This window comes from Mobula birostris, chromosome 23 (genome assembly GCF_030028105.1).
Source record: "Mobula birostris isolate sMobBir1 chromosome 23, sMobBir1.hap1, whole genome shotgun sequence".
Classification (NCBI taxonomy): domain Eukaryota; kingdom Metazoa; phylum Chordata; class Chondrichthyes; order Myliobatiformes; family Myliobatidae; genus Mobula; species Mobula birostris.
The window spans coordinates 15,341,909-15,368,014 of NC_092392.1; the positions used below are offsets into that span (position 1 = coordinate 15,341,909).

The 26,106-nt window shown below is 41.4% G+C and overlaps 2 protein-coding genes across 5 annotated transcripts in view; one reads left to right on the forward strand and one right to left on the reverse strand.

The window, feature by feature from the left end:
- fgl2a (fibrinogen-like 2a) overlaps window positions 1-14,370 on the reverse strand; it is a 74,504-nt gene extending 60,134 nt beyond the window's left edge. Inside the window, exons 1-2 of one of the 3 annotated variants that reach the window (XM_072241623.1) lie at window positions 13,711-14,370; window positions 4,693-4,802 (exon numbers count right to left, since the gene is read on the reverse strand). In XM_072241623.1, the coding sequence (XP_072097724.1) occupies window positions 4,693-4,802; window positions 13,711-14,257 (657 nt within the window). In that variant the 5' untranslated portion in view covers window positions 14,258-14,370. Of the gene's footprint in view, window positions 1-4,692; window positions 4,803-5,218; window positions 5,714-8,203; window positions 11,832-13,710 lie in introns of those variants that run through there. The other 2 variants (XM_072241626.1, XM_072241624.1) reach the window with 2 other exon arrangements.
- ccdc146 (coiled-coil domain containing 146) overlaps window positions 6,107-26,106 on the forward strand; it is a 125,010-nt gene continuing 105,010 nt past the window's right edge. The window contains exons 1-2 of one of the 2 annotated variants that reach the window (XM_072241620.1): window positions 6,107-6,280; window positions 7,209-7,366. In XM_072241620.1, the coding sequence (XP_072097721.1) occupies window positions 7,214-7,366 (153 nt within the window). In that variant the 5' untranslated portion in view covers window positions 6,107-6,280; window positions 7,209-7,213. Of the gene's footprint in view, window positions 6,281-7,208; window positions 7,367-26,106 lie in introns of those variants that run through there. The other variant, XM_072241621.1, reaches the window with a different exon arrangement.

A 26,106-nucleotide genomic window follows, 5' to 3' on the forward strand; every position in this document is an offset into this window, starting at 1 on the left:
TAGCATGTTTATTTCGGCTTTTTTCTTAAAGATGTGCTGTGTGCCTCCCGGCTACCGCTGCATTGTCTGCGAATCGCGGGGTGGTGGGACACTGGGGTGTCATCTCGTCGTCTGTTTCCATTAGAGCAGGCAGCTCATCTTCTCCTATGACTGCCTGCCTCGATGTCAAGGGTCGAGGTTCATCGTCTGCTGTGGCTGATGTGGAAGGCTTGCTTGACTGCTGAGCCTCGCGCATTTTTCTATCATACAGTTCTCTGTAAGGACTCAAACCATCCTGCATATATCCCCTAAACCTATGTACCCTTTCAAAATTGAAGTCGTACTTTATCATTGCAGCGAAAATCTCACGCAGTTGCTTCACGTTCAGTTCCCGGACAACTTCACTTTCGGTCCGTTCGCTACTGTATTCAGTTTCAATTGTTATCCTTTCCTCTTCCAATTGCATCAGCTCTTCGCGAAAATCTCACGCAGTTGCTTCACGTTCAGTTCCCGGACAACTTCACTTTCGGTCCGTTCGCTACTGTATTCAGTTTCAATTGTTATCCTTTCCTCTTCCAATTGCATCAGCTCTTCATCTACCAGTTCTTGGTTATGAGATGCCAAAACCTCTTCAACATCATGTTCGTCAGCTTCCACAAGCCAAACTCACTTAGTCCTTACTTCGTTCACCACAACCGAAACGCTTAATTATGTCTAGTTTTACGCTAAGTGTTAACACCCTTACGAGCTCTTTTAGGCTTTTCCGATACCTTAGAACTCATCTTGCAAATGGCTGCTCACAGGCACGTGTTTAAGCAACGCCAGCGAGAATGCAGTTCCGAATCCGGGGGAGAACGGCTGCTCGGGGCCTTTTATCACGCGCTGATTTTTTCGTGCACTGATTTTCCCCGCGTGCTGCTTTTTTTTCGTAACAATGTAAACACCTTCTGAAAGCGAAAACAGGGTACTAATGTAGGTCTTCCGTAACAGTGAGGCTTCGTAAAGCGAACGTTCGAAAAGCGGGGGACACCTGTATGCAACTCTAACAGAGGTCAGGATCAGGCTTGGGTTACTGTAGCTATAACCGACACCATTTGAGGCATTTTGTTTACTTGACTAGTTCAACATTAATTCAGCCCACATTAATATTCCCAATTTAATTTATTTGATTTCAAGATTTACACAGTTATGCATTCAGCAGTAAGAATGCCATAGTAACAATTGATAATAATCCATAAACTGTCTACAATGTTCCTTTGAGAAGAAATCTTGAAGATTATATAAGATTATTAAGGGATTGGACACGCGAGAAGCAGGAAACATGTTCCCGACGTTGGGGAAGTCCAGAACCAGAGGCCACAGTTTAAGAATAAGGGGTAGGCTATTTAGAACGGAGTTGAGGAAAAACTTTTTCACCCAGAGTTGTGGATCTGTGGAATGCTCTGCCTCAGAAGGCAGTGGAGGCCAATTCTCTGGATGCTTTCAAGAAAGAGTTAGATAGAGCTCTTAAAGATAGTGGAGTCAAGGGATCTGGGGGGAAGGCAGGAACAGGGTACTGATTGTGGTTGATCAGCCATGATCACAGTGAATGGTGGTGCTGGCTTGAAGGGCCGAATGGCCTACTCCTGCACCTATTGTCTATTGTCTACTGAACTTCTTGCAGCAACAAATCAGCAAAATACTCCAACTATTCTCTCTTTTGTCACAACCTTGCCATTGTTAACCTGTTCTAAAGTTGTGTATTATTTTTATATTTTAGGGGCAACATAGGCCCTAATAGAACTGCTGCTCCATGACTCCAGCAATCCAGGTCCAAACTATACCTGTGGTGCCATCACGTGGAGTTTGCACATTAGCCTGTGACTGTATGTGTGGCAAGTGGAGGAATCTGGGCAGGGTAATGGGGAGAGGGCAAGTTGAGTATGGAATGCATTAAAAATTAAATGGAACTTGAAGTGAACTTAATGGATCAAAGGGCCCGTTTCTCTCTTATGATCTAATGGGTAAGTCAGTAGTGTCTTGCCAACCGTAATTTTCTAACAAAATCTCTTTCACATAGGAACCATGTTTCTGTACATTTACTACTAACCAGATTGATACAGATTAAATAACGCTACTTTTTTATTGTTTAAAGATCTACGTATAATATTTTGATTATTTCACATTGACAAGTTATGGCACAGCAGTTACATTGTTCTCAGAAGTTATATTACATCAGGATTCTCAACCAGACATGGAGGGAGAAGATGGCAACGCGACGCAGTGCGCGCAGCCGTTCCAAATGAATATCGTATGTGTAACTAGGGGGCCATGCACAATCCGGATTTGATGGAGACAGCTGTGAGAAGCACGGAGGAACACCTGGAGTAACTTCTGAAATGCCTGCTTCGCTGCCGCTGCTACTGTGCGATCGAGAATCTCCGGAGACGAAGGCCCCAAATCCTCGGCTTTGCCTATTGCCTGTTGCCGGGGCCGGGGTTGAAACGCTCGGCAGAGATGGTGCTCGGTGCTCAGTGTCGAAGGGCTGGTCGGAGGCTCAGAGTTTTCGGACGGACTTGGAGTCAGACTATGGTCGGATGCTTCCAGTATGCTGCATCGGGAAGTTGGCGGTGCTGGAGGTTCACCATCTGCGTGAGATGATGGGACTTTCGAGAGACTTTGAGACTTTTACCGTGCCATGGTCCGTTCTTATCAAATTACGGTATTGCTTTGCACTGTTGTAACTATATGTTATAATTACATGGTTTTTGTTCATTCTTAAGTCGGGTTGTCATGTGTTTTCCTGATACCATTCTGGAAAAACATTGTATCATTTCTTAATGCATGCATTACTAAATGACAATAAAAGAGGACTGTGTGTCCTCATAATCTAAGATCTCACAGCAGGAAAACTCCACTGCTCACCTTTGATTCTCTACTCCTAACTGCAGCCTGGTGGAGATCCTTCCTTAATGCTCAAAATTGTCAGCAGGTGCAAGCAGTAAGAAACTGTTGTTGAGGTAGGAAACATCACCAACTCAACTTAAAAATTTTAGTATTACCAGGAAAGTATCGTTCTACACAGTAGACAGTTATTTATTTACTTCATATATTATGGATATCTCTGATCAACATCTAGGATGCAAGGTTGTGTTATCACAATCTGCAGTTCCAACTCCAAGAACTTTTCAGCCTTCAAGTCCAACACGCTTTTGGCTTTCTTCATTTCCAATCACAGGTGAATTCTTACTTCAGCAACTGATCCACCATTGGCAACCATGTATTCAGTTGCTGAAGTCTTCAGCTGCAGAACTCCTCCTTCTCTCTTCTCAAAATATGCTTTAAAATCTATCAGTTTAATATTGCTCATCACAATATTTCTGTGGTAACATATATAGCCGTTAGCACGGCGCTATCGCATCAGAGTTCGTAGTTCAATTCCAACGTCATCCGTAAGGAGTCGGTACGTCCTCTCCATGAAAGCATGGGTTTCCTCCAGGTGCTCCCGTTTCCTCCCACACTCCGGTTAGTAGGTTATTTGGTGATTGCCAACTGTCCCATGATTAGGTTAGGGTTAAACCGGGGCCGGCACGGCTCAAAGGGCCAGAAGGGCCTATTTCACGTTGTATCTCTAAATAAATAAATGAACTTTGTTTGACAATGCTCTCATGAAGTACCTTGTCATTTACAAAGGTTTTTTTTGCATAATACATAGGTGCAGGTTAAAAGATTTTCCTTAATTAAAATCCTTGATGGAGAGGGACGTGAAAGCACAGAGGAACATCCGGAAAAATTTCTGAAACGCTCTTTCGCTGCTGTTGTTACTGCACGGTCGGGAATCTTTCGGAGGGAAGGCCTCAAAATCCCTGGCTTTGCCTGCTGTTGGTGACCAAGAAGGAGGTCGAATCGTTCAGATAGAGATGGCGCTCAGTACTCGGTGTCGGAGAGCTGATCAGAGCTCGAAGTTTTCGGATGACTCAGAGTCAGACTGTGGTCGGGTACGGCGGGGAGAGTTTTTTTTCCTTCTCCCGTCTGCGTGAGGTGTGGGACATTTGAGAGACTTTGAACTTTTACTGTGCTCATGGACTTCTTCATCAAGTTATGGTACTATTGCACTGTTGTAACTATATGTTATAATTACGTGGTTTTGTTAGTATTTTTTTCAGTCTTGGTCTGCCCTGTGTTTTGTGATACCACACCGGAGGAAATACTGTATCATTTCTTAATGCATGCATTACTAAGTGACAATAAAAGAGGACTGCGTGTCTTCATAATCTAATTATTAGAACTTATGTGTTTATTTCCCCCTACAGATTTTACTCTTTTAAATAAATATTCTACATTTGTTATGCCATAAGTGACTTATAATTGGCTTATCACTATATTCATGCGAGGAAAATATGCGCTGTGTATTTAATATTAAATTCATTAGATAAACTTATAAGTGACTTATAGTTGACTTATCACCTATATTCCGGTCGTGATTAACACCCCCCCCCCCACCGGTTGGCCGGTCCGCAAGAATATTGTTAATATTAAACCGGTCCACAGTGCAAAAAAGGTTGGGGACCCCTGTGCTATGGAGTTATAATAACTTTGTTGATTCAACTTTACACAATACTTTAATTACTTAAAAACAATAATCTTGCATATGGGATTGAAAGAAATTATTAGCACTTTAAATTAAGAAATAAAAAGGACTATAAGATAAACATTAAGAATGCTTACTTATACCTTTAATGAATTCAAGATACTGTGCCCTTTCTCAGTTTCCACATAGCAGTTATCACACTCCATTTTTTTAATTTTAACGCATCCTTTCTGAAATGTACTAATATCCAGATCTGCAAAACAAAATTTTGATTCAATAGTTTTAAGCAATATCACAACATACTAAACAGGATGTTTGAAAGTCAAATTGCAGATGCTGGAATCTGAAATAAAGTTGGAAAATACTCTAACATTTAATTGGCAGGGCAGCATCTGGGGAAAGATAAATGGAGTTAAATGATTCATGTCAAAAACCTTGACAACGAGGAAAAACTATTTCTCTTAAATGGCAGAGGATAAATAGAACAAAGATCTATCTTTGTCCTATCCATCCTCTGCAACTGAAGACATTTTTGTCATTTTCCCAGTTGTTCTGATCATCAATATAGACAATTTCTTCCCTTCACAGATGCTGCTCGCCTGCATTAATTGTTTTGGATTAAAATTAGTAAACTGTTCAGACAGTTTCAAATTGCAAATAATTACTCACCGAACTTTACCGGAGTTATCAGATCAATACGAGCATCACTGCTAATGTTTTCTGAAACCACTAGCATCTGCTTACGAGCCTTATCATACTGCACCAGAACATCGTCCAGGTTTTCAGCTTGGTTGGGGGAAAGGAGCTCAACAAAAGCGCGGTCAGCTGCTGGGTAACCATGCGGATCCAACGCCTTCACGGACACATCGCAGGGCAGGCGGACCTTTAAGGAACTGAACGGATCCACCAGCATGGTCCAGCGTTTCAAGGCACTGCCCTTCTGTTTGGAGCCCAGGCTTCGATTATGAGCCAGAGGCCTCCTGGGCACTGCACAGAGAAAACTGCGGCTGATCACACAGGCCCCCTCCTTGAGCAATACCGCTCGACGGGCTCTGTGGCAAAATACAACGAGCAAAGTCATGCTGCGCCCAGGACAGGACAACTCTCTCACGGCCGATCTGCAGTCACGATTGTTGTTGTTGTTTCGCTGAGCGCGGAGCAGGGGATGCTGGGAGTTGAAGTCTCTGCACTCCAGCCACCTCATCAGGGTAAACTACAATTCCCAGAACGCAATGCGGGAGCCGTTCCAGGCCGACTATGACTATGAATTTTTTTTAAAAAGTTTGCTGATAAATACTGAGGATGACTGAACTTCACAGCCATTTCATAAAAGAGGACTTTTAGCATTGTCAACTTCTCAGCAGTATAGAACTCTAGTGAAAGAGCTATACCAGTACAGTTGTTTAAAACTGATACAACTCAGTTTTTAAAAATAATATTAACTAATATCATGGAGTTGTTTAAAACTACAGCAGTATGTGCGTGGTTTGCGTATTAAAACAAAATTAACATATACTGTATTTACAGATTCATAAGGGTGGCCGGTTCGATGAGAAGGTAACCGATCGGTTTTCCGGGGACCTACCCTTGACTGTCCCAAAGCGACGCCCCATCTGACCAATGGAAAGGCAGGGTTCGGGAGAATGGTTACCATGGAAATGCTGAGCGCTAGCCGTAAACGACCGAGAAGCTGTGGCCCCAAAGACTCTGTAAGGAACGGCAGCTTGTAAGGTATAAAATGATGTGTTTTGAGAAATGTCAAGCAAAAGTTTGTGGGCAAAGACAAGGTGTCTTGTGGCAGAGGGGGGAAAAAAATCAGCGCTGCCCAATCCTGGATTTAAAATTCTTCAAACTTCTTCTGGGAGGATGAGGGGTCTGTTTTATGGGGTTGCTGTATCTTGAAGCTTCCTCCAGAACTGGACCATGTTAAAATAGGCCGTGGTCTGCTTGGTTTCCACAAGGGAAAATCTTGCCTGACAAATCTGTTGGATTGTTGAGACTTTTAAAAAGCACTGGAGAGGCTTCATTTGAAGTATGTGAGCAGTCTTGAATTGAATTGAATTGACTTTATTATTTACATCCTTCATATACATAAGGACTAAAATCTTTATGCTACATCGTCTAAATGTGCAATGTATAGTAATTTATAATAAATAGTATGTACAACAGGATAGTCAATATAACATAGAAATACTGTTGTGTCAGCATGAATTAAGTCTGGTGGAAGAAGCTGTGGGTCCTGGCTTTTATGCTGCGGTACCATTTCCCGGATGGTAGCAGCTGGAACAGTTTATGGTTGGAGTGACTCGGGTCCCCAATGATTCTTTGGGCCCTTTTTATACACCTGTCTTTGTAAATGTCCCAAATAGTGAGAAGTTCACATCTCCAGATGTGCAGGGCCGTCCGAACCACTCTCTGCAGAGTTCTGCAATTGAGGGAAGTACAATTCCCATACCAGGCAGTGATGCAGCCAGTCAGGATGCTCCCAGTTGTGCCCCTGTAGAAAGTTCTTCAGATTTGGGGGCCCATGCCAAACTTCTTCAACCATCTGAGGTCAAAGAGGTGATGTTGTGCCTTTTTCACCACACAGCCACTATGTACAGACCAAGTGAGATCCTCAGTGATGTGTACTTCATTGATATATTTTTTCATTCTCTAGATAAAATGAGTGGAGGGGAAGAATTGATTCCTGATGTATCTGATGAAGAGATTGATGAAGATGAGGAAGTCATCACAGCTGTTGCTCCAACTACAGATATTCAAGAGGAGCAAACTGTGGATATGACTACCAGTCCAGCTTTTCAGTGCTTAGATGAAGTAAGTTCTCTTCTAATTTTGCACTAATTGATGCTCTGTGGGTTTGAAGTCTGGTTGGGAACTTTGCATATCCTCAATTGTGGTTGGATGAAGCTCCCTGAGAACAGTTTTAACTTTGTCCAGTTGACAGCTCATTTTATATCATTGCCTAGCTTTTACTTCTGTTCCTCAGTAATCTTAAGAGTTGGGAGAAGTGCTGAATATAGGCTTCCAATTCACTATCATTTATTTTACACTACTGCATCTCATTGTTTACAACAACTGCAAGGGGGGCGGGGGATAATAGGCAGATGAGGCCAGGTGGAAGAGGGGAGGTGGAAGTGTAGAGACTGAAGTTGGTAAGTAATAGGTAGGACCAGATAAGGGAGGGATGTTGAGCATGTGGAACCAGATGAGGAGAGAGGGTGATTGGTGGGAGTAGGAAAATAATACAAGGGGGGGTGGATTACTTGAACTGGAAGATTCAATGTTTGTACCATTGGTTTCATGCCTCATATCCTAGGCTCAATATGAGGTGTGTTTGGCTTCAACATAGCAGTGGAAAAGACTAAGGACATGAAGGGTGGTGTGGGAATGAGAATGGGAGTTAAAATGACCAGCAACCGGAAGCTCAAGATGGCTGTTACAGACAGTGCAGGTACTATGCAGAATGGTTGCCTGATCTATGCTTGGTGTCGCCAATATAGAGATAGCCATGCTACATACATTATAACCCACCTTCAGAAAATGTGACAAAACTGTAGTTGAGGATGAAATTGGTGGCAAAGTGGTGGGAGAACCTTTTGTCCTTAAATGACATTATGTATTGTAAATGAAATGGATCAAACACAAGTCACCATATGCTGTTTATTTTATTATCAAAATGTTTAGTAGTTTTACAGATCTGTGGAAGTTCTTGGAGCTTGCAATAGAAACATCATAATGAAAGTTAATATTCAAGTTCACTTTTTTACACACATCTTTTGTAAACAGCAGTTTATTTTGATTCTTTTAACTACTTTGCCAAAAATTTGCAAGAATTACATAGATACAATGCTCTCTTTATCATTAAATTGCTGAATAATTTGTTGCAAAGTATTGTTTTAACGTTGCATGAGCATTACAATAACAATATAAGGAGTGCAACAAGTACAAAAGGAATCTATTAACGAGTATACAACAAAGTTAGATTAATTTTTTTTACTAATTGCAATTAGTATTCTGCTGGTGTTAGAATGATAAATCATTATTTATGTTATGTATCATTATTTATGTACCATTATTTATGTTCTGAAAAAAAACCTTTCATAGGTTCATAAAGCCTATTGGATTGCTTAGACATTGACCTGAAATTCCCTAACAAAACAATACAAAACGGATGATTTAAAAAAGTCGCTGTGCACCGCTTGAAAAGATGAGGGAATGCAAAAGCTGGAATCTGGAGCAAAAAGTACACTACTCGAGAAACTTAGTGATTGAGTAGCATCTGTGAGAGGAGAAAAATTGTCAACATTTCAGTTAAGACCCTACAGCTGTCCTGATGCAGGACCTCGATACAAAACGCCAACATTTCCCCTCCCCATACAGGTGCTGCCGCAACTGATGAGTTCCTTCACCCTTTTTTCTCCAGAAAATTTCAACCCAACTGTAGTTTAGAGTTGGAGCCGCATAGAAAGCACAGTATCCAGGTTGGACCAAGAATGAAATCTTGGGCCTCACCTCTTTGTTTGCTCTGCAACCAATGGCTGTTCTACCTCATCTACAGTCACAATAACAAGTAGAAATATATTTTACATCCCCATGTACACATTTTTCCATTATATATTCTTCTTCTTAACAACTAGCTTTTTAAAATCACACGTTAACTTCCCAAGGTAATTTAAAAAGAAAAGCAACCTGTAACATAACGCAGGGAAATTAAGAAGATTAAAATAGTTGACGTGATGGGTTTTGATGAGGCTCTTGTTGGTGTGAAAAGAAGTGGAATACCTTGCCATTGGTGATAGGGAAAGGAGAACAGGAATCTATCGGAGGGCACTGTAAAAAGCGCTGAGGGTATTGGAGATGGATTAAAACAAACAATTAACGGGGCAAGATTGTGCAGGTATCCAAAGATAAGTAAGAGTAAAATTTACTACATTGAAGAATGGGTATCTAATGGAGATTAAAGAGGAGACTGCTAAATGATCCTGTTTAGATCATATGAACATAAGAAAAGGAAGCCGTTTGACCCTCCATGCTTGTTCTGCCATTCATTAAGATCACGGCTGACTTTCTACCTCAGTGCCAATTTCCTGAAATGACCCCATATCCCTTCATCATCTTAGCACCCAAAATATATCAAACTATGCTTTGACAGACTCAGTGAATCAGCGTCCACAGTCCTCTTGGTTAGGGAATTCCAAAGATTCCAAAGGTAAGAATTCCCTTCTCATCTCTATTCTGAATGGTCCACCCATTATTTGAGATCCTGCCCCAATTTCAATGGATGATACAATTCTATCCTAATATGTTGTATAAAATCCTTTAGAAATTTTATGTATGTATGTATTTAGAGATGCAGTGCAGAACAGACCTTTCCAGCCCAAAAAGCTGCACCACCCAGCAACCAACCTATTTAACCCTAGCCTAATCGCAGAACAATTTACAATGACCAGTTAACCTATTTACCAGTACGTCTTTGGAATGTGGGAGGAAACCAGAGCACCCTGAGGAAACCCACACATTCACGGAGAGGAACACATAAACTCCTTTATAGCTGTGTTGGAAAAGATCTCCGAACTCCAACGTCCCGAACTGTAATAGCATCACACTAGCTACTACAGTACCATGGTACCCCACAGTACAAAATTAAAATTTTGTATAATTAAATCAGATTAATTCAACAAGAAATAGGATGAACAAGTTTCATAAATTAGAGCTAATGTAAGGTGGAATTTGAAAGGTTAGTTGTGAGAAATAAATTCAAGAAGTGTCAAAAATATGCAAGAACTTATTGAAGGAGGAGCTAAGGATATGAAAGTAAGAAGACTTGAGAAAAAGGATAGGAACGCCAGTGTTGGTCGAGGAAGACACTGTTTGCACAGTCCAGTTACTATAATATGTTGGTCAACTGTGGCAAAGGAGAAGATTTTGCAGCAGAATTGAATATGACGGCTCCAGTCTTCCCAGTGTGGCTGGAAGGTATGTTAACTCAACTAAGACCTGATTTCAGAGAGGCAATTTGACATAATGGAAATGGTATTGATTCAAAGGAAGTGATAGAAAATAAGAGCCAGGTATCTCCAGTGTTATAACAATCGGAAGACCTTGGGATGGGGTAGTTTATCTTAGGTCAGAAGTGCTAAAGTTCTCACAAGAGTATCAGCAGATGGTTGTACTGAGTTTTCAAAATTTGGTTATTTTAACAACGTATAACCAAATGTTGATCAGTGAATTCAACTTGCAGTTGATATTTTAACGTGATCAATTCTGGCAGCTTCAAAGTAAAGCTAAATTTATTTTTAAACAAATCTTTTGGGAACTTCTGAAATAAAAATACAAAATACAAGAAATAGCTGCATTTGTGGAGGAAGAGCGACACGGAATTAACATTTCAGGCCAATGGGTAAAACGTCACTTTTCCAGTTCTGATGCAAGGTTATTGAACTAAAGTATTTACTCTCTCTTTCTCTGTAGATGCTGCCTGACCTGCTGAGTATCTCCTACATTTTCTTATTTAATTTTAAAGTTCTACCACTGGATTTTTATTGCTTTTGGAAACCTTAGTTATTGGTTTGTATCTATGGCACAATTTCTTTTGGCCTGATGAGCATTCTTACTGTTTTGAAAGCATGTCGATAGCCGTTCAGAGTTTCACTTTGTATTTTATACCAAGTGCCCCAAAAGATCCCATTTCTGATCCCTCTGTAATACTTTTTATAATATTTACCATTGAGGTTGGCTGCCATGCAAGCATCAAACCACCAGCCAGAACTATAATAGGCTCCACAGTTACCTGAAGGGTACATATCATTATCTTTGTCCTTGGTGGTAAAGTATTTTTGATTATGGTTATATTTTTCATTGTAAAGCATTGCATCACCAGCTGTGCCAGAGTAACCAGAAATACTCAGACGATATTGGTCCTTTTCATCTGCAACAGAGAATTGACTGTATTCGGCATATTTTTGGACTCCATTCCAATCTTCAATTTCAATTCTTAAAATCACCTTCTTGGATGTTGTCAGGTAATGTATTTTGTCATTTCCCAGCCAAAATTCTGTTGATAGGTTCCCGAATCCATTTTTGTAATCTGTCCAGGTTCGATTAAAATCAACACTACCATCTTTGCGAGATTGCAGAACTATCCAGCCTCCCTTCAGACTTTCCATCTCACAATAGACTTGAAAGGTTTTATTTGGACAGTGAGCAATTTCATAGATGCCGCTTTTCTCAATTCCTTGTTCATAAAGATCTGAGCAATCTTGAGGCGGAGATTTTATAGCTGCAAATAGGGAAATAGGTCACTAATTTCATTATCTTAAACCAAAATAGTTTGGTCATATCAGTTTGAATAACTTGACCAGATTTACGTTGGCAAACAATACAGTGGTATAGGTACTTGTTTAATACTTACTCTCCCACTTTTAAATCGTAACAGAATATGATAGAAGCAATCGTAATAGAAGCAATTTGTTTTTGTGGCTTAAAAATTCCAATATTAAGTTTCCTTTCATTTAATTAATCTGGAACAAGACTGTAAGAAGCTAAGAGAATATAAAGAAAGCAAAAGCAACATGTACAGTATATCTTGTTCTACTTGGTATTTATATCTTTTAAAATGTTTTAACTCTATATTTACTGATGCATATAATTATGATCCTACACAAAGTGTTGGAGGAACTAAGCAGGTCAGGCAGCATCTTTGGAGAGGAATAAACCGTCGATATTTTGGGCCAAGACCCTTCATCAGGACTTGAAAGGGAAGGGAGAAGGTAGCAGAAAAAGAAGGTAGTGTACAAACTGGCAGGTGAGGTGAAACCAGCTGAGGGGGAAGGTGGGTGAGTGGGAGAGTGAGAATGAAATGAGAAGCTGGGCGGTGATTGGTAGAAGAGAGAAAAGGCTGAAGAAGAAGGAATTTGATAGGAAAGAGCAGTGGACAATGGCACCAGAGGCAGGTGAGAAGAGAAGAGGGGAGCCAGATGGGGAATAGAAAAAGAATGGAAGGGAGGGAGGGGAAATTGCTGGAAGCTAGAGAAATTGATTTTCATGCCATCAGAGTGGAGGCTGCCTCCTCCAGCCTGAGAGTGGCCTCATGGTGGCAGTAGAGCTCATGAAGTGGTCTACCAATCTATGTCAGGTTTCACCGATGTAGAGTAGGCTGCACTAACAGTATCAGATGCATTAATGACTCCAATAGACTTGCAGGTGAATTTTCTCCTAACCTGGAAGGACAGCTTAGGGCATTGAATGGTGACATTGTGGATGGTGTAGAAAATGTGGGCAATGAAATTGCAAGTGGAGTTCAATACAGGCAAGAGTGAAATGTTGTACTTTGGGAGAACAAATGAAAAGAAAAAGTACATAGTTAATGGCAGGATCCTTAAATGGATTGATGTGAAGAGTAACCTTGGGGTCTATACAAAAATGAGAATGCTCACGCAAGTTGAGAGGATTGTAAAGAAATCTTGAGGCATGCTTGCCTTTATTGATTTAGTTCAAGAGGCAATAAGTTAGTGTAAAGTCTAGGTGCCATGGTAGCATGTTGGCTAGCGTGAACCTATTACAGCCCAGGGCGTTCTGGAGTTTGGAGGCCAATTCTGGTGCCATTCTGTGAGGAGTCTCTATACATCCTTCCTGTGGAATACCTGGGTACTCCCCTGGTGCTCTGGTTTCCTCCCATGGTCCAAAGACATCCCAGTTAATTGGGGTCATTTGTAAACTGTCCCGCAATTAGGTTAGGGTTAATCGGGGTGCGGCATTACTGGAGCAGTGTGCCTCAAAAGACCAGAAGGGCCTACTCCATGCTGTTTTGCTAAATAAGGTAAGAATAAATAATCCGAAGTGAACTTGCAGTTGTGAGATCTTACCCTTTATTCTTTGTTAGTTAGAAAAGTTTTACAATTTATTGTGTGTGTAATCTTCATACAGATTAAGCTATGCATAGGTGCTATAAATTTAAAGGCTCATTAAATGATGAAGTATAATCCTAGGACTTCAATTTTACTGCTATTTGGAATGGAATGTAAAACAACATTTTATAATCTTTAATAATCATTGAAACTAATTTTGGATTTGAGTAGAATAAAGATAGGTTAAAATTATACCTGCTTGAATTGGATTAAAAATTTTTAATTCTATATTTCATGCATTGATTAACGTACCTGCTGGTATGCCTTCGACTGCACAAGTTGTGTGACAGTTATTATTCAATGTATTCACAGTGTCATTAATACGTGAAAGCTCTTTTTGAATGTAATGCAAAACAGAATCTGTACTCCTCTCTTCCAAACGGCTCCGGAGCCAACTGATCTGGTTTCTGGCAATCTGCAATGAAGTTGTCAATGCATTTACTTTATTCTCCAGTGCAGTTATCTTGTTATCATGCTTGGTAGGCTTTTCCTGATGTTCTTCCTGCCACCTTTTCTTCATTTTATTTACTGTCGCTGTAAGACTTTTAACAGCTTTGACTGTCTTTTCAAGTAGCTTGGTCTCCTTGGGAAGCTTCAGGGTAAACGGTGGAAAATTTACCTGGTAACCACAGAATTCACCTTCATCGCAGTCTGTGGGCTTCAGCTTGATGGAACAATCTGCATTTCCATTTCTTTCTGTTAGATCCTTGAAACTGCTACTTTTGTTATATCCATGAGTAATCTCCACACACAGTGTTAATCCAGCATTCAGGATGAAAAATGCAGCAGCAGCCCTCATTATTTCTCTAAAGCTCTGAAAGACTATTAAATATTTTGATGATTTTTAACTACTAAAAATATTGCTGTGTTGCATTCAGTGCACAAGCTCTCACTAACAGGGAAGTTAGTGCACAAGCTACAGCAATGATATTAATACTGTTAGGAGTGGTGGGCGGTTCATTTATGATATCATATCCTTCAGTCACTGTCTGCTGACAGAAATTGGAAATGATGCAGTACCTCATTGGCCAACAGCAACTGAAAATGCTCAAGTACCTCAACTGCATACAATATTAGCTGTATAAATGTTATATTTTCTAGAATGCTTGCTTATTTGCCTTAAGCATACATTATACACAATATACATGGAATAGCAATGAAATTCAGCTTTTTAACATTCAATTTTTGGGGGGTATTCTGACTGCTCCGAGCCCAAACAGTTAAAATCCACATTTGCACGAACTTGGTGAGGAAAGCCATATTGGTGAAATTGCCTGTGTACAACCAATGAATGCCTTCTGGAAGCATGCAAAGTAAGTAGATCAGAGTGTTGTTGCTCCTTCTCAAAGCATTTTTCAACTTTGCACAGTTGAAAAGAGCCCTCACTATTGGCATTTAAAGAGATGATCAACTTCTTACAGGTTAACATCTAGTTGGTTTCTTCTGAGTTTTGTTACAATTCTACCAATATTTTTATACTTATTTCGGATGCTGAAGTCTGTAAGGAGTTTGTAGCAACACTCACAACACACTGGAGGAACTCAGAAGGTCGGGCAGCGTCCATGGAAAAGATCGGTCGACCTTTCGGCCGGAACCCTTCGTCAGGACTGTAGAGGGAAGGGGCAGAAGGCCTCATGGTTCCGCCTCCTTCTACTACCCATTGTGTTTTCCCCTATTCCTGCTTCACCTTTCCTCCCTATCACCTCCCTGCCTCCCCTCCCCCACCCCTTTATCTTTCCCCTTACTGGTTTTTCACCTGGAACCTACCAGCCTTCTCCTTCCCACCCTCCCCGCACCTTCTTTATAGGGCCTCTGCCCCTTCCCTCTACAGTCCTGATGAAGGGTTCCGGCCCGAAACATCGACCGATCGTTCCCATGGATGCTGCCCGACCTGCTGAGTTCCTCCAGCGTGTTTTGAGTGTTGCTTTGACCCCAGCGTCTGCAGATTATTTTGTGTGTAAGGAGTTTGTATATTCTCCTCGTGACCCCATTGGGTTTTCTCCAGATGTTCTGTGGTTTTCTTCCACAGTCCAAAGATGCAGTGGTCATTGTAAATTGTCTGTGGTTAGGCTAGGGTTAAATTGGGGTGGTACAGTACGAAAGGCTGGAAGGGCCTGTTCTATGCTGTATCTTGATAAATGAATAATAAATCTACAAAGAGTACAGGGGCAAGAGATAAAGGACTGTCCTACTGTTGAAATCATTTTTTCTTATGTTATATTCTTCAAAGCACAGCACAATTAAGGATCAACAGAGGGCTATTAAAAACAAGCTGCTAGAAAACAAGAGGTGAAAGAGAAGTGCAAGAGTAGGTGAAGAAGAACCACTGTTACCAGGAAGTTTATTTACCAAGGTTGTTCAATGAACCATTCTACCTGCAACTCAACTAGGAATATTGGGCAAAATGCATTTAAACAAATCAGCTCATCTAGTAAATGCTGCATTTTAGATATCAGAGGGAAAGAGGATAAAAAAAACATTTAGGTGAGCAACACATAAAAAATGCTGGTGAACGCAGCAGTCCAGGCAGCATTTATAGGAAGAGGTACAGTTGACATTTTGGGCGGAGCCCCTTCGTCAGGACTAACTGAAAGAAAAGATAGTAAGAATTGATTGTAGTCACTCTGGCTAGTTAACTGCTTATTAGTTATTCTTTTCTGAGAGATAATCTAGATGAGTTTCACATAATACCAAATTTAGACCAATAATATACAGCTTTTTAATTCTTGTGGCTTCCTTGAATTGGTCAGAAAATCATCTGCTGCCACCACCCCTAGGTGTATCTTCCTAGGGTATCCCTCAACCCAGGAAGTGGCCTTATGCGGTTTAACACATGGTATACTAAAAGTCCTCGTCACTGCCTGTATTACTAGCAGTACAGGGAGCCTGCCAGTATAAGTGCTGGAAGATTCTAATTTCCTTTGAAGCTCATTGATACAGTGAGTCACAAGACTGAATGGCGTGATATTGGTGAGTCAAAAAGAGTTAAAAGCTGGCAGGTTGGATAGTCTGGTCCGCTACATGAGAGACTACAAGTGTTAGAATCTAGAGCAACAAACAATATGCTGATGAAACTCACTGGCCCAAACAGCAGCTGTTGGAGAAAAGGAATTATCAATATTTCAGGTCTAGTATATAGTAGGTTTAGACCCAAACCATCAATATTTTTTCATATAATCTCTGTCTCTCCCAGTGTACAGTGCCCTCCTGCTTCAAAACATCCACCATTGTCCCTGTATCTAAAAAGACCAGGGTAACATGTCTGAATGGCTAGTGTCCTGGCACACTAACCTCAGTAATAAGCAAATGCCTTGAAAAGCTGGTCAAGGACTACATCTACAGTACAGTATGTTACCACCCACACTGGACTCCCTTCAACTTGCCTACCAACACAAGTAATCGACAGATGATGCAATAGCCATAGCTCTACGCACCGGGCTTACACACCTGGAAAAGAGGGATGCTTATATGAGGATGCTGTTCTTGGACTGCAGTTCAGCATTCAACACCATAATTCCCTCCAGCCTCGACAAGAAGCTCAGAGACCTCGGTCTTCACCCTGCTTGTGCAGCTGGATCCTAGACTTACTGTCAGATTGCCAACAGGTGGTAAGAGTGAGCTCCCTCACCTTTGCCCCTCTGATTTTTAACACAAGTGCTCCCCAGGGCTATGTCCTAAGCCCCTTCCTTTACTGTTTGTACACCCATGACTGTCGCTACCCACAGCTCCAATCTGCTAATTAAATTTGCAGATGACACTACAATGATTGCCTTATCTCAAATAATAATGAGGCAGCCTACAGAGAAGTCATCACCCTGACACAGTGGTGTCAAGAAAACAACCTCGCCCTCAATGTCGCAAAAACAAAGGAGCTGGTTGTGGACTACGGGAGGAATGGAGACAGGCTAGCTCCTATTGACATCAATGGATCTGGGGTTGAGAGGGTGAACAGCTTTAAGTTCCTTGCATCCACATTACCGAGGATCTCACGTAGTCTGTACACACCAGCTGTGTGGTGAAAAAAAGCACAACAGCGTCTCTTTCACCTCAGATGGTTGAAGAAGTTTGGCATGAATCCCAATTGAGAGCATCCTGACTGGCTGTATCACTGCCCTGTATGGGAACTGAACTTCCCTCAATTGCAGGACCCTGCAGAGAGTGGTGTGGACAGCCCAGCACATCTATGGATGTGAACTTCCCACTATTCAGAGCATTTACAGCAACAGGTGTGTAAAAAGGGCCCAAAGGATCATTAGACACCTGAGTCACCCCAACCATAAACTGTTCCAGCTGCCACCATTCGGGAAACAGTACCACAGTATTAAAGCCGGGACGAACAGGCTCCGGGACAGCTTCTTCCACCAGGCCATCAGACTGATTTATTACAAATTACTATAAATTGGACATTGCACATTCAGATGGAGACGTAATGTAAAGATTTTTGCTCCTCATTATGTGAAGGATGTAAGAAATAAAGTCAATTCAATTCAAATATAAATGCTGCTTAAAGCATTGTGTTCGTCCAGCTGATTGCCTGTTGCAGACAAAATATAGGAAGTTTCAGTAACAACTCTTTAAATTATGTCCTTACTGAAACTTGCTACAACTATAACTTCACAACAGAACAAGCATGGTGTTATCTGTAAAACAAAGATCTTGCATATGTCTAGCTCCTCCCAGACATGAACTGGAGATGTTACAATACCTCTTAGAGTAAACCATTGATCAATGCTTTGGATATTTTTGAATGATCATGTAACAAAGCCATTTGGGTAGGACTTAGAAATAAAAAGGGATAGTCATCTTGCTAAGACTGTATTATAAGGCAACTCCCCCCCCCCCCCCACCAATCGTCAGCAGGAACTGACTATTGTGTCAAAAGGTTGCATGTAGAATAGTAGGGTAGTGTGAGTGGGAGATTTTCAATGGGCCTGGATGTGATGGAATATGTGCGGTGCATTCAATACAGCTTCCTAACACAATATATTGAGGTACCTACTGATGAAGTAGCAATATTGGACCTCTTAGGGAACAGGTCAGGCCAAGTAACTGAAATGATAGTTAGGGAGCTCTTTGGATCCAATGATCATAATTTCTTTAGTTTTAAAATAATTATGGAAAATGATAGAAGGTCCACAAGTTAATTAGAGCAGACTCAACTTTGAGGGCATGAGACAAGGATCTATCTGGGCAACACTATTGAAAGGCAAAGGAACAGTTAGCAAATAGGGCACTTTTAAAAGGGGTCAGGAGCAGTATGTTCCCGTTAAGGTGAACAGCAGACATACCAAGTTCAGTGAACCTTGGCTAATGAGAGAACAATTTACAACAACCAATTAACCTACTAACCGGTATGCCTTTGGACTGTGGAAGGAAACCCATGCATTCACGGGGAGGAACATACAAACTCTTTAGAGTCAGCATTAGAATTAAACTCTGAACTCCAAGCTGTAATAGCATCATATTGACCCCTACATTACAGTGTCACCTTCTGAGTCATCAATAGTTATTGGCATATTTTCTTGAAATTTTACCAACTATCATGAGCCTTCACTTTTTTTGTGCTAGCAAACTTCGGGGTACTCAACACCCATGGATTGTAAGCTTACATTTGTGTTGTTACATTATCATTCTAATTTAGCAATTGAAGTATGGTTATTGACAACTTACAGTGGAAGTTGCACGCACGTAATCCAATGTGAAATGTGGAAGTTTGTGGTTTAAGGCAGCATCCTCAATGTACTCTCAACTTCGCAGTTTTAATCTACACCCATGTTCAAACCAATATGTTCCTGAATATTTAGTGATTAAGAGAACAGGTGACAGAGAAGACTGCAAATGCTGGAAATCTGAGGCAACACACAAAATGCTGGAGGAACTCAGCGAGTCAGGCAGCACCTATGGAGGAAAATTGAGTTTTGGATTGAGGCTCTTCATCAGGACTGGGAAGAAAGAGGGGAGAAGCCAGTATAAAATTAAGGGGCGGGGGTGGAGTGTGGGGTGGAGCAAGAGCAAGAGGACAAGTGGATGATTTACATGCCCTACTCTCTGGCCAAATCTGCCTGCCATCGCCTTGGTCTCCAATTCTTGATTTCAGGAATGTTTTGACCTGCTCCTGGACACATAACCAGCCTTATTCCTCATGACACTCCATCTGCGCACCTGACCCCATTCTAATCCATTGTTTAGCTATTTAGATCTGGCTATATTTAGGATGATCAGACTTATAGGCCAAATAATGAAAAACACTGATCTATACAAGGAGGAAGCTAAGTCCTGGTAAATGGGGATTTCTAATAGTTGTCCAGATCAAGTTGTCTTTGTTGTGTGAGTGGTCATCTGAAAATGGTTGTTTTCACCCTTTGCTTAATGATAAAATTGTCTCCAGTCAGTAGGAGCTGAAAGTTTAATTTCCAGAGAGCAATCTTGAAGAAGAAGACATGCAAATGTACAACTAAACAACCCTAGCATAAAATTATGGATAAGTCACCATTTTGTAATAGAATTATTATATCCTACTGTGTAAATATATAAGAAACAGTTAAATTTCAGGGTTTCATGTTTTGTGAAATCAGCATTTTTTATGACTTGTGGCTTGTACACCATAATATTCATTTAAGGAACGAAGACCCCTCCCCCACCATGATATACTGAGGAATCTCAAAGCAGAAAAATAGCAATTGAAGCAATAAACAGAATACAAACCAAATGGAACAAACTTTCTGGTTTGTAGAAAATAATGCTTTTACAACACTGCAGTATTATCTGAATTTATCCATGATATAAAATGTTTTCTTACATAACGAGATTTTCCGAGCATATCTTAGTCATTAAATCAGCAACTTAATTCAATGGTAATGAAAATGAGGGAGTTTCCATTGCCCTGAAACTGAATGACAGCTGCAGTTTTGCACACGTGTCAAGTTAAAAATCTACTCCAATGTACAAGTTACTTGAGCCTTTTAAGAACAAAACTGAATGTAAAACAATTGGTACATTCCCGAAGTATAGTATTTTGAGATAATTAAGTACTTCTCAATTAGCTTCTACCCCACTGCTATAAAATTATTGAACGGTTCTCTAGTACTATAATATGGACTCTTAACCGTACAATTTCAAAATTATGTGGAGGATAGATAAGGTAGATAGTAGGAACCTTTTTCCATGGTGGAAGGGTGTAAAACAAGAGGGCGTAGGTATAAGGAGGGGTGTCCAAGATTTAACAGGGATCTGAACAGCATTTTTTTCTCTCACACACAGTATTTGGAATATGAAACACACTAACTTAGACCGGTGTTTCCCAAATTATTTTAGTCCAACATCCCCCTAAAGTACTTCCATACATGCCAATTTCCCCCCCCCCCCCAAAGCACCTGCATACTTGCCAACACCCCTGTTAGACACAATATACTCTCTGGCGACCCCATAGTGTAAAAACATGTCTATCATATGCTAACATGAGAAAAATGATTCTGCTTCAATTTTTTTGTCTTTAACACAGTACCTGTGCACTGTACAGCAGCTTTGATGTTAGTATGATCCTTGAGTTTAATGGTTTTTAGCAAGAGTTGAAATATCTGGTTCAAGATATGACAGCAAAAATCTTAAGTCCTATGCTTAACAATGCCCAAGCGGTTTCTGTTTCTGTATGTGGTTCACTGCACTGAAGCTTCTATCAACAAGGTAGGAGATGGAAATGCAATGAAGAGCAGTTTGGCTCTTTTCCAAAGACCAGGAATCTTCATATGACAACGTAGCCACATACCACAAGAGCTGACAGTTTCGAAAAGCATTTTTGCTTCATCATCATTCTGAATTTCAATAATTTCTTCTTGCAAGCTCTCTTCCTGTTCCTCCACCTTTCAAAGAAATGGGTTAATTACCCAGTCCGGAATTTCCAGACCATTCAAATCCTTGAATCGATTCTGAAAACTCTTCTTCAGTGACTGCAGGTGCAAGCAGTACTCTTGAAAATCACCTTCTGTGAAAGAGAATGCATACTGTCCATGCAGGGAAACCGTGAGAACATTCTACTCCTAATGTTTTGCTTATGTATTTCCAATTTTCTGATAAAAGTGAACACTGCACTTTTTGCCTGGATTAAATTGAAATTAGCAACCTGCAGTTTCATATTTAGAATGTTGTCATACATATCAGTTAGGAATGCCACATCGCCATGTAGAAGCTCAATCTTGTTTCCCAAGCTCTTGTTGACTTTGAGCAAAAATTCAACACAGTGTCAAAGAGATCAAATAAACTTTTTGAGCAGCCTTTTGACAGCCAACTCATTTCAGTGTGAAGAAGCAAGCGTACAAACTCTTCATCATTATCTTGGCATAACTAGTGAAATGTTCTGCTATTTAATGGATGGGTTTTAATTTTGTTTATAGCAGATATTATAAAAGTCACTGACTGAGGTTTTTTGCTGCAAGATGTTGATGATTGCAGACTACTATTTAAATGGGGAGAGCATTCAAAGTTCTGAGATGCAACGGGACTTGGGAGTCCTCGTGCAGGATACCAAAAGCTCTCTTTATGACCCTATCTACCTGTGACGCCATTTTTAGGGAATTTTGTATCTGTATTCCCAGATCCCTCTGTTCTACTGCATGCCTCAGTGCCTTACCATTAACCCTGTATGTTCTACCTTGGTTTGTCCTTCCAACATGCAATACCTCACACTTGTCTGTATTAAATTCCATCTGCCATTTTTCAGCCCATTTTTCCAGCTGGTCCAAGTCCCTCTGCAGGCTCTGAAAACCTTCCTCACTGTCTATTACACCTCCAATCTTTGTATCATCAGCAAATTTGCTGATCCAATTTACCACATTATCATCCAGATCATTGATATAGATGACAAATAACAATGGACCCAGCACTGATCCCTGTGGCACACCACTAGTCACAGGCCTCCACTCGGAGAAGCAATTCTCTACTACCACTCTTTGACTTCTTCCATTGAGCCAATGTCTAATCCAATTTACCACCTCTCCATATAAACCTGGCGACTGAATTTTCCTAACTAACTTCCCATGGGGGACTTTGTCAAAGGCCTTACTGAAGTCCATATGGACAATATCCACTGCCTTCCCTTCATCCACTTTCCTGGTAACCTCCTCGAAAAACTCCAATAGATTGGTCAAACATGACCTACCACACACAAAGCCATGTTGACTCTCCCTAATAAGTCCCTGTCTATCCAAATGCTTGTAGGTTCTGCCTCTTGGTACTCCCTCCAATAACTTACCTACTACCGATGTTAAATTTACCGGCCTATAATTTCCCGGATTACTTTTCGATCCTTTTTTAAACAACGGGACAACATGAGCCACTCTCCAATCCTCCGGCACCTCACCCATAGACAGCGACATTTTACATATTTCTGCCAGGGCCCCCGCAATTTCAACACTAGTCTCCTTCAAGATCCGAGGGAACACCCTGTCAGGTCCTGGGGATTTATCCACTTTAATTTTCCTCAAGACAGCAAGCACCTCCTCCCTTTCAATCTGTACAGTTTCCATGATCTCACTACTTGATTCCCTTAATTCCATAGACTTTATGCCAGTTTCCTTAGTAAATACAGACGCAAAAAACCTGTTTAAGATCTCCCCCATTTCCTTTGGCTCCGCACATAGCCGACCACTCTGATCTTCAAGAGGACCAATTTTATCCCTTACAATCCTTTTGCTCTTAATATACCTGTAAAAGCTCTTTGGATTATCCTTCACTTTGACTGCCAAGGCAACCTCATGTCTTCTTTTAGCCCTGCTGATTACTTTCTTAAGTATTTTCTTGCACTTCTTATACTCCTCAAGCACCTGATTTACTCCCTGTTTCCTATACATTTCATACAACTCCCTCTTCTTCTTTATCAGAGTTGCAATATCCCTTGAGAACCAAGGTTCCTTATTCCTATTCACTTTGCCTTTAATCCTGACAGCAACATACAAACTCTGCACTCTCAAAATTTCTCTTTTGAAGGCTACCCACCTACCGATCACATCTTTGCCAGAGAACAACCTGTCCCAATCCATGCTTTTTAGATCCTTTCTCATTTCTTCAAATTTGGCCTTCTTCCAGTTCAGAACGTCAACCCTAGGACCAGATCTATCCTTGTCCATGATCAAATTGAAACTAATGGTGTTATGATCACTGGATCCAAAGTGCTCCCCTACACAGACTTCTGTCACTTGTCCTAACTCATTTCCTAACAGGAGATCCAATATTGCATCCCCTCTAGTTGGTCCCTCTATATATTGATTTAGAAAACTTTCCTGAACACATTTTACAAACTCTAAACCATCTAGACCCCTAACAGTATGGCAGTCCCAATCAATATATGGAAAATTAAAATCCCCTACCATCACAACTTTATGTTTCCTGCAGTTGCCTGCTATCTCTCTGCAGATTTGCTCTTCCAAGTCTCGTTGACTATTTGGTGGTCTGTAATACAATCCCACTAATGTGACCATACCTTTCCTGTTTCTCAGCTCCACCCATAAGGACTCAGTAGACAAGCCCTCTAATCTGTCCTGCCTGAGCACTGCTGTAATATTTTCCCTAACAAGCAATGCTACTCCCCCACCTTTCATTCTCTGCCTCGATCACATCTGAAATATCGGAACCCTGGAATATTAAGCTGCCAGTCCTGCCCCTCCTGTAGCCAAGTTTCACTAATTGCTATAACGTCATAATTCCATGTGTCAATCCACGCCCTCAACTCATCCGCCTTCCCCGCAATACTCCTAGCATTGAAATATATACACCTCAGAAGATTCTTACCACCACTCACAACCTTCCTATTAGCAGATTTGCTTGAACTTTTAACATCATTTATTTTCACCCCAGCCACACTGTCAGCTCTGGCACTCTGGATCCCATCCCCCTGCAAATCTAGTTTAAAGCCTCCTCAATAGCTCTAACAAACCTCCCTGAAAGGATATTGGTCACCCTGTGGTTCAAGTGTAACCCGTCTCTCTTGTACAGGTCCCACCTTCCCAAGAAGAGGTCCAAATGATCCTGAAATCTGAAACCCTGCCCCCTACACCAGTTCCTCAGCCATTTGTTCATCCTCCAGAGCATCCTATTCCTACCCTCACTGGCACGTAGCACAGGTAGCAATCCTGAGATTACCACCCTCGAGGTCCTGCTTTTCAATTTCCTACCAAGCTCTCTATACTCACTCTCCAGGACCTCCTCACTCTTCCTTGCTATGTCATTGGTACCGATGGGCACCACGACATCTGGCTGATCACCCTCCCACTTCAGAATGTCATGCAATCGATCAGAGACATCCTTGACCCTGGCACCCGGGAGGCAACAAACCATCCTGGATTCTCTGTCACGACCACAGAACCTCCTATCTGTACCTCTAACTATTGAGTCCCCTATCACTACTGCTCTCCTCTTTCTCCCCCCTCCCTTCTGCACTGCAGAGCCAGACTGAGTGCCAGAGATCTGGCTACTGCAGCTTGTCCCAGGTAAGTCATCCCCCCCCCCCAACAGTATCCAATGCGATATACTTGTTGTTGAGGGGAATGGCCACAGGGGAACCCTGCTCTGCCTGCCCTTTCCTCTTCCCTCGCCTGACAGTGACCCAGTTTTCTGTGCTCTGCTCCTTTGGCATAACTACCTCCCTGTATCTACTATCTATAATCTCCTCATTCTCCCGAATGATCCGGAGGTCATCCAGCTCCTGCTCCAGTTCCCTAACGCGGTTTGTGAGGAGCTGCAGCTGGATGCACTTCTTGCAGGTGTCGTTGTCAGGGACACCGGAGGGCTCCCTGACTTCCCACATCCTGCAAGAGGAGCATTCCAACATCCTGCCTGGCATTCTCTCTACTCTAAACTATCTGAACAAAAAAAAAAACTTACCGGAATCTACCCTAGCCTCTGCCTGTTCTCGCCGAAACCTGTTGAGCCAAAGCCATCCCACTCTGACTCAGTCCCCTCCGACGATGGCCACTGTATATGGTGGTCTGCTTTTAAACCTTGGCGCGCTGTATCACGCGCCTGCGCAATGCAGACCCTTCTCCCCGAGCAGTGTTTAAAACGACTTTTTCTACCCGATTTCTTCACTCCTTTCTTCAGCTGCTTGCTTCGACTGAAACAAGAACCGTTGAAATTTTCTATTTTTAAACCTTGGCGCGCTACGTCACGCGCCTGCGCAGTGCAGACCCTTCTCCCCGAGCAGTGCTTAAAAAAAAAGACTTTTTATACCCAATTTCTTCACTCCTTTCTTCAGCTGCTTGCTTCGACTGTGATCATTCTACTTTTTACCTACCTCTGACTCATTACCATCCTATTTCAAAATGTCCTCAACTGCTCTGAGGCAACTCTATCTTTGACTTCAAGTATGTATTGTACCATCTCAGAGTTTCATTCACTGCTACAGATATGCCTCATTATGAGTCAGCTATCACTGCAGTTTGCCTAGTTATTTTTCTCCCTATTATCCAGCAGGTCCGACCATGGTACCACAAATTTGGCCATATCTCCACAGTATCCTAGATGGTATGTCTCTTTGAGAGGGAAGTGGCTTTCTGCCTGTGGTCAAACTGCAGCAAGCTTGCTAAATCTGTTTGGTCTATGGGGCAGTTAAGAAGAACAGCTGGACATATTTCCCAACACGATCACCAGAGACACTGA